The sequence below is a fragment of the Condylura cristata genome, unplaced genomic scaffold (genome assembly GCF_000260355.1).
Source record: "Condylura cristata isolate star-nosed mole 26May11 unplaced genomic scaffold, ConCri1.0 scaffold00002, whole genome shotgun sequence".
Lineage (NCBI taxonomy): Eukaryota > Metazoa > Chordata > Mammalia > Eulipotyphla > Talpidae > Condylura > Condylura cristata.
This window is the reverse complement of record NW_004567103.1, coordinates 50,156,323-50,165,893: the sequence shown is the minus strand read 5'-3', so window position 1 is coordinate 50,165,893 and position 9,571 is coordinate 50,156,323. Positions and strand designations below refer to the sequence as shown.

At 34.7% G+C, this 9,571-nt stretch overlaps 1 protein-coding gene across 1 annotated transcript in view; it reads right to left on the bottom strand.

Moving 5' to 3' along the window:
- Positions 1-9,571, bottom strand: part of SCN3A (sodium channel, voltage gated, type III alpha subunit) — a 73,192-nt gene that overhangs the window by 36,708 nt on the left and 26,913 nt on the right. Inside the window, exons 11-13 of the mRNA XM_004674872.2 lie at positions 7,052-7,399; positions 5,963-6,095; positions 4,223-4,461 (exon numbers count right to left, since the gene is read on the bottom strand). Coding sequence (XP_004674929.1) covers positions 4,223-4,461; positions 5,963-6,095; positions 7,052-7,399 — 720 coding nt within the window. The remainder of the gene's footprint in view (positions 1-4,222; positions 4,462-5,962; positions 6,096-7,051; positions 7,400-9,571) is intronic.

The following is a 9,571-nucleotide window of genomic DNA, read 5'->3' as shown; positions in this document are numbered from 1 at the left end:
TGTTCTACACGAGGGCACACGATAACTTGTAAAATATAAGGGAGTCCAAGAGCAGCCTTGGAACAAAAGCAAGGAAATCTGGAGGATTTGGAGCTAATTTGGGGAGGAAGAGGGAATAGAATGATCATGTATCACAAATTAGGGTCTCAATTTGGTGATGGAAAGATTTCTCTGTTGGTATTTACTTAGAGAGGAAAATTATGTTGGTAGACATTAAAATAAGAAATGTGGCTTTTTTTTTTAAGATTTATTTATGTATACAAGAACTGGGGTACAGGCCAGAGATGTGAGGGGTGAGAGGATTCACCAGAGAGAGTGGCGAGCAGAACAGGCTGACTGACAAGTACACTGCTGAGGGGAGCAGCGGGCTGGTTAAGAGAGGTCTGCAGCACCATGTGGGTCACCTCCCTGCCTGGGGATTAAACTTATGCTGCAGTGGCTTCAGATAGCTTCATGGTGCTGTGCTTTAATCTGCGTGCCACTGTGGAGGGCCCAAGAAATGCTTATTATTTTAAAGGCTGAAGCTTACATACTGGTTACTTTGCTCTATGGACTTACATTCTATTTTTTTATAGGATCTGATATAACTATAGCTTTGTTTTGCCTCATTTCAACCAGCATCTTATCTTAATGATTTTAGATTTATTATTTCAGCCCTTCTGGATACACATTTTAAAATATTTTTTGTTGTTGATTTTATTGGATGAAACCAAAATATTTTTAAAGAAAAATGGTGAAAATGGTGGGTGATTTTCTTCTCCCTCTTCTGTCAAGTGAGGATATTCATTGCAATGACTCATCAAATCTGTTTCTGAAATTCTTGGCTTTCTAACAATATTGTACTGCTTGGCAATGTTTATTCAGAAATTGGTGTACACACAATTATTGTGGCACAAAAACCTATTTAGAAGTTATTAATTTGGAGAAAACAATGGCATTTCCATATTATACTTGAAAAGGAGTTAGGTGACAAAATACTCCTTTGTTGATACAAGAGGACTCCCAAGTGAATTCTACCACATAGCCTCCAAGTTTTGACTTTCAATAGACAAAGAGTTAGCAGTTCCTTTCCTGAGATTTTGAATTCAGAACCTTTACTACTTAATTTAAATAGTTTTGTTAATTGTGTTTTGCTTGACTTTCATTTGCAAATAGCTTATAAGATCTAAAAACAGGTGCCAAATTTTGAGTTCTAGCAGAATAAGGGAATTTCACTGATTACAATGAAAGTTATAGTAAGAAAAGCAACCAGTCGAGGAACTACAAATCTCTATCTCTATTTCCTGAAAAAAAGAGTTACAGTTAGTTGAAAATGTTTGTATGATAAGAGATTGTCTAATTTACCATGAATGGTGGAAATTTTAGAATCCTTACAGTGAACATATGGATTTTATAATGGTTAAAACAAAACCAAAATCAAAACCAAAAATAAGGCAGAATCTTAGAAACAAAATAGAATTTGAGGTCTCTTGGTATTCAGATTCAATCAGCAGAGAAGTCAAGTAATTTTTACATGTGGTAGAAACATCGTAGAAACAAAGATGCAAAAGGGGCAGTTGATCTAAGTGAAGACTGAAACTTCCACAACTCCTTCATGGAAAATTCTTCTGTTATCAATTCAACTAAAACTTGTCTTATTCTGCATTTTCTTGCTCAACTGCTCAATATTAGAGTTCTACAAAGAATTAATTTCCTGTTTCACTATGGAAAATATCCAAAATTTCATTTCCCTTGTCCCACTTCCCTAATTACCCAATAGCCTGGGAAAAATACAAGAATTAGAGCATAACTATTTTCCATCAATATTTTAAAGAAAGGTTAATGGCATACATAAGAGGAAGGAAGTAGTTTATTGAGCACATGCTAGATACCAGGCACAGTGCTATGTGTTTTTGTATTACTTCATCTGACCTTCACAACTCTAGCAGTGGGCATTATTGTATTCATTTCAATAACAAAAAACAAAAGCTTGGATTTTTTTTTTTATCAGTCTTGTCCAGATGGAACATTATTAGTAAACATTGACAGTGAGGTCAAATCAGTTCCCCCTGACCCTGAATCCTCTGTTATTTCCTCAAAAATATCCTACCTAAAACAACCCTTTTACATAAAAAACCATCAGTTGGTTATTTATTAAGCACAAGCATATAAACACTGTGAGAAGTATTAAAAAATAATGGGACATAACTCTGTAAATCAAGTAATTTATAGTAGATTTGAAAACCAATAATTAGTATAGAGACAGAAATCTTCTTCTTACTAGTCATTTTATTCACAAATGCACTAGAAATCAAGAAAAGAGTGTCTGACATGGGCTAATTGTCATTAAATAACATGAGGCAGGAGTGGGATCTTGAGAAATAGGAAAAACCAATATGATATGTTTTAAGTCAGAACACTACAAACATGAATGTAGAGAACAGTAAATATTTTTCCCACATGTAGCATGAAACATTGTGTGGTACATTGACAAGGCTGATGGCGGCTGATTAGGAAACAGTGGACATAAAGTAGTATAGGAATGGTGAAATCAAATAGGGAGTCTTGAAAACTAGGATAGAGTGTTGAATGCTAACTACATACTTCAGTGTGGTGAATGGATACTGATTGGCTAGTACCAGAAATTTTATTGTAATGTTAGTTATAGAGTTAATAAAGAGATACCTTGAAAGAAGAAATAATGGGCCTTTAGGTCATTATTATAGAAAAGCAAAAGCAAGTAAAAATGGCAATGAGATTCTGTCTCTGAAACTAGAAGGCCACTTCCAGAGGTAAAACAAGATTGAAATACATTATTAGGACTTTCAATAAACTGTGGGAGAGGTGATCTTTCAGCTGTGACTATTGTTTTTAAAGTTATCCTTGAGCAATAGTTAGTAAGAGTTGGAAACACAAGACTGAACACAGGTTAGATCACAAAAGTAGATAATTCAGAGTTTGGTGTGTACATTAAAAAACCTTGAGTGAAAACATAGCTTAAACAGGCATATGAAGAAAAATCCAGAAAAAGAGGCAGAGCTGGAGTAATTGAAAAGATCAAAGGAAGCTGAAAAAACTCAGTGTTTAAAGTACCAAAGATGAAGAATATCTCAGGAATCTGTTTGATGCTTCATTGAAAGAAAAAAATGCAGTAAGGTTCAGCTCACATACTGTGGTAGAGATTTATGCAATTATTTATCAAGTATTCTCTTTCCCCCTTCTGTTGGGATTGTTTTTCTACTTCTGTGTCTTTGGGATTGCCTTGTTTTCACATGAGTCCACTCTCTGTCAAGGCTGAATAAACTAGAAGTGAACACCTAATGAAGCTGTGCCAAACCACCTTATCATGTTAGTCTTTGAACTGTAGTTCAAAGAGATTTTGAGCAAAGACAATGGAGTCTTTTTTTCCCTTCAGGAAAGACATTGCAAGTTGTAAAACCATTGAGTTATGGGTAATTATCTGATCTAGACTTAGATACATGAACCTGTGGGCTACATTCAAGCATTTGGTTAAAGCATTTCCTGAACCCAACTTTAAAATTACCCTTTCTGTGGGTTAGTAGTTTGTTTCTTTCCATGCCATGAGTTAGTCTGTTTGTTAGTTTCTACCCTGTGCCAAAGGAGACTGTCTTGATTAATAAATTATATAAATCTTACTTTAAATCTGTCCACAGATTTCAACTTCACATAAATTTAGGAGGGAATGTACATGTCAGCACACACATATATAGATGCATACTCAAGTAACTGAACCAAAGGTATGACAAAATTACAAATATTTTTTTTTACCAACTATGTCTTCTTTGTATAACTACTTTTGAAGGATTCTATAAGATAATTCCTTTTTGTAAAAAAAAAATTATATTTGTATTTTCTTCAGTGAGCATGCTTTCTTTAGAGTCTAGGTGTGTTAAACCTGAATGTTTGTGAAGTCAGTTAAATCTTATGTCTTCTTTTGGTCTATATTTCCTGCAAGAATGGCAATAAATATTTTAGTATATTTACAATTGGTAAGATATCATGACCAATCCCAAGACCATTAGTCTGAACAATCAGCTTCATACTAGCTGAATTTTAGACCTTATCAATTACTGAGATTCCTTATTATATTTTTTAGGTGTTTCTTCCTATGAAGAAAGATGAATTATATTTTGGGTTTTACACAAAACTAATGGATTTTTTTCTTTGGTCTGTTTTTCCCAACCCTAGTCAAAGGAAATAAGTAACATTCAAGTGAACTTACCAGGTTGCCTACAGTCAACACACTACTGAATTGACCTGTCATTGGATAGTGCTCCATGGCCATAAAGAGAGTATTTAAGACAATGCAAATAGTAATGGCAAGATCAACAAATGGATCCATAACAATTAAGTTCACCAGATGCTTCACTTTTAACCATGCATCACAGCAGTCCCAGATCAAAAACACATTGGCAAATCTATACCAGCATGGTGGACATTTCTGTCTGGATTCTTCAAGTTCTAAGGAGAAAATAAAGAGGAGTAAGGAACAATAAACATAAATTATTATCGCTATATAGTATACATGATTTGATAAAAGTGATGCCTCTGTTTAGGATAAAAGGTCATGTTTCAAGTTTGTCACTCTTTAGGAAAAATTGCCATTAAATATTTTCATAAAATGTTCATTAAAATATTATATAGACTTCTATTCTCTTTTGATTAAATTGACACTTTTAATTTAATACTTTGCTTCAAAATAACAAAATAGGGAGTGCTTGTTTATCAAAACAGGATTTTTTTTTAAAGATTTATTTATTTATTCATACAGAACTGGGGTACAGGCCAGAGATGTGGAGGGTGGGAGGAGCCACCAGAGACAGAGTGAGGAGCGGAACAGGCCGACTGACAAAGTACACTGCTGAGGGGAGCAGCGGGTGGGTCAGGAGAGGTTTGCCTCGCCACATGGTCACCTGTGGGGTAGGCGGGGATCGAACTCATGCGGAAGTGGCTTGAGCTTGAGCTTCTTAGTGCTGTGCTTTAACCAGCTGCGCCACCAGAGAGGGCCCAAAACAGGATTTTTAAGTAAGTTTTACAGAAATAGTAAATGTACTCAATTTATCTCTTCTTTTGAAAGCACCTTTTTAACAACACTGCATTAAGCTGTGATCCTTATTTATGTGTATGTTTTTCTTCTGATTGTTTCTGTATCAACATTGACCTTGCATACAATATGAATGTAGTATGTCCTTTTTTTAGTATAGATTTAGACTCAAATCTACTTGTTATTCATATATATTACTTATTTACACTCATACCTTTTAGGATGCAAGCCTAATATAAAATGTCAGTAGCAATTCTAATGTGTGAAGCTGTTATAAAAGAATTATTATGTGACTGTTTGACTATTCCAAAGCAGAATATAAATGATGTATTTTAAAGAACATAAGCCACTTGTGACTGATAAAACTGACATAAAATTGCATCAGTAGTATAATGTCTCTCCAAATTTCAAGAAGTGGAGAAGTGGAGATTGGCTTAATCAATGAACAAGGGAGTAATTAGCTACTGTCCATTTCTGTGCAGAAAATTGTCAGTTCTTTGAATGCAGTGTTTCCATATATGTGGATGATGGAGGAGAGATCTTTTTTTAGGCTCTCTGTTGAAGTGTATATCAAGTTTTGATTTGTCCAGCTCATTCATACTCTTTTTCCAAACCCATCACAATCTCCATGCTTAGAAATCAAACTAAGCTTAAAAGATGTTTCCTTATATTTCTACATACCAATACTTTAAAAGGGAGGTGTTCACTCTAATCATTTAAGGATAAATCCTCACTGAAATATCACTCTGTAGACAGGAGTCAAAAAGTACTAAGGACAGTAATAATTTTGTAATTAATGTTGTAAAATGTATTACAAATACTTAGATGTGTTTATACAGTTCTGATCTTGGGGGAATGAAGGGAAAAAGTCCTACTAAATATACAGTCAAGACAACTGCCCATTGGCCTCCTTCTTACCCTCCATTGTGTTGGTCAAGATGCTGGTTATGCTCATTGCTCTTTGTCTTCCAGAAGAATCCTCTAGCATTTCCATTGAAATCTGGTAAGAACTTAGCCTTCTCTTTCTGATTTCTGTTTCAGTAGTGGTGCCCTGCAAACCAAATACTGATGGCTCAAACCACCCTTTCAATGAATAATATAACACCATGTAGCATTTCTTTGGAAAATCATGCGACATGCAATTTTTTCAAGTAAGAGTTTTCAGATATAAATTAAATACTGACTTTATTACATTTTAAGTTTATAAAGTATCATTGGTGATCAAACCACCAGTTGGATATACTTGTACAGGGCAATTATGTTACAGAAATATTTTAATTTGTTAGAGTTTTCTGGAAAATTTTCATAAGCATGCTAAAGGTATTTATTATTTCATTTCATTCAAATGCAATTTATTTTCAGTATTTTTCAATGATTAATAATAAGATCAATTGTCCTCCAAAACAATCATATAGCTCCAGTGATAAATTATTTTCTTTGAGGCTATATAGGAAATATTGACAAATATGGGCCATTTTTTTCAATGCACGAACACAGATGTACAATGAAATGTGTGTGCTTTCCTGAGATTTAAAAAATTATCTTTATGTACCATCTTACAAGATATCAATGTGTTTTATTTTGGAGTCATTTTAAAATCGAAGTACTCAGCAATATATTTGTCATTGTAATTTCAACTTTAATATATACCTAATAATATAAATAATTGTTCAATCTGGGTAAAAGTATATCTATAGTAAGTATTTGATTGAGAAAGTGTCCATTATTTTGCATTAGTAGGTCTACTGAATTTGAAGATGTGATTTACCCCAGATTCTAAAACTTGGGCTCTTGTAGTCTGCGTATTTAGAAGTTCATGGTCCCATACAATTCAGCTGGTCCATACAATTCAACTGGTTCTAATAATTCTACTGGTTTCCATTCAATTAATCATATATTATTTTAAAGATGTTTATTTTGGAGAAGCAGGATGGTATAATAGGCTAAATTGCCCAGGCTGATTATTTCAATTTGGTAGTTAGTAGTAGCTAACTTATCTATTATCACCTCTGGCAGAAGTTGTCCAGTAGGTGAGGTTAGAGCTGAAGGTCCACCCACCAAGGAAACCACACCATTGCAATCCACAGTGCTGTGCATCTTCCCATTGGCTGGAAGCCCTGGCACCATCCTGGATGACATACTGGCCTGACTAACGTTACTGTTGCGTCGCTCTCCGTGTCTGTGTGGCACAAACAGTGAGTCTCTCCTGCTCTCGCTGTCTTCAAATGTACTGTGCTCATCATCAGCAAAGTCATTTTCAGAGCCAACATCCTTAGCTCGACCTCTGAAGCTGAAAATGCTCGTTTTGCTATTGCGTCTTGGGGAAAACAGAGAGCCTCGGATACTTAACAGAGACTGAGGAGACATCAAGAAAAAAAGGGAACAGGGGAAACAGTTTCTTAATCAGTCTTCATATTGCAGGACCCATATTCCTTTGTGTTAGAATAGTCATGCACTTAAAACAGATAATTAAATTATGGGGAACACATGTTCTGCAATTTTTGTTAAAGGCAAACTTTATCAAAAGTGAATTTAAGTACAAAGGTGTTTTTGTGAATAAGAGCCCTGGCTTATAACATGCTAAGTGCACACCGTTTTAGTTTATCTTCAGAGTGGTCTCCTGCGGTAGGTTTCGTTATCGTGATATAATGGGGCAGCACAGAATGCTGGGGATGTTAAATGATTCTTTTTTGGGGGGGAGTGATGGTTACACAACCATAAGTGGCTTTTATTTCCAGATGCTATGACCTAAGGGGCATACAACTTGAAAAATAATTTGCAGCTCAAGCGAGACTGTTGGCACAAAATTAAAATATTTAAATTAACTATTTTACTTCTGGAAAAAAATTTAAAACAAAACCATTTCTTCCTGTCTCTTCTTTGGGATTCTAAAAGGAAGTTAGCTTATTCTTTTTCTGAGCCTATTTGCCTCTATCCACGTGGAAATAAAAGTTATAAAACTTACCTATGAAGTTGTTTTCGAAATTTGCTGACAGTTATCCAAATGGCTACTAACGATTCACCTTATTTGAGAGAATATATGTCATAGCAAGCACAAAGATTTCCTAAATTCATATATGTTACGGTTTTTATTTAAAATTTAGCACCAGCTTAAAAAAGGTTATGCAGAAGACAACTTATTCTTCTGATCCACTTTAATTTTATTAAAAGGAGCTAGATGGTTCAAAACACTTTTTTTAATACATTCATTCACAATTAAATCAAGTAAGCAGTTTCTAGTACTGGAAAATACATATTTAGTATGGAATCTCTTCTTTCATATTCTGAGTGGATTTTAAACTAGTAACAGCAAATAACTGTCTATTCTAGTTTGTTGGTAAGTCAGACTCCATTCAATGTATTTTTGGTCCCTCTACCTAATTAGGTCATACTGATTTTCTTAGGCCCCAAATTTAGCTTGATTTTTATGGCTTTTCCCAGACAGCAAAGTACCAGCATTCTCTTTGTTACCCTCTGTCTTGGTGATGTTCTGAAAAGCCCATTCATTAAGAAATGTGCTGTTGCTTTGAATTTGGTTACATTATCTGTCTGATATATTGAGTGTTCAGTTTGTCTAACCTGAGACTGTATCAGTGAGACACTTGGTGTACACAGCAGGTTTGTGCCACTAATGTCAGGCAGAATTAAACTGATTCTCAGTCATCAAAGTGAATAATAAGCCAGATATTAATACAGGCTCCAGGAATAAATACTGTTAATATTTTTAATCTCCTCAGACTCAATTTAAAATTTTAGTATAATATCGGTTATGTTCAGACTTGAGTTTCATAATTCCAGTGTGTATTTTTAGGTCCCCACTTTTGTGAATTGGGCTTCATTAAGTAGGGGATAGAATTCTGGAATCTGAATATTCATACCCATTCTACATGATCTTAAAGCAGACAGACCTCATCCTATCCTTAGAGAAATACTTTTTCTTACGTTAGCATCTCTGAAGATTCAGTGTAGTCATATTAAATACCTATGCTTGGAAACTCTGGAAACTAAAAATCTGCCTACACGGTATTAGTTGAGAGCGCGTGGTATATGTATATGTCCATAATGTATCAGGTACATTAATACACATTTTTATGATGGGTGTTTACAAAGGCGTTCCAGATCTTTGAGTTTATTTGAAACTTCTATTCACTCTTTGAAAAGTATAATAATGGTGTAAGTGCAGCTTTCAAGGCAGCAGAGACTGAAAAAGAAGATAACAAAAATAGTATTGAGGGAAAATAAACCAAAAATAACACACTGGAAGATGCAGCCAAGTGGAGGGAATACCCACAGCTGTGGCAGCTCTTTCTCTAGGGAAACAGCTTTTATGCTTTCAGGAGCAAGAGGCCATATTTCTTTGCCTCAGACTTGTAGAATGCTAAATACTAGGTATCTTTTTTCAATCTTATTCCAAGAAGATAAATGGAAATCTTTTCCTTGCTTTTCAGTAACAAAATGAAAAGTATAAGGGATTAGGTCTGTAAGAGCTAATTCTCAGGGTGTAGGGATTGAATTCCCAGTGGACTG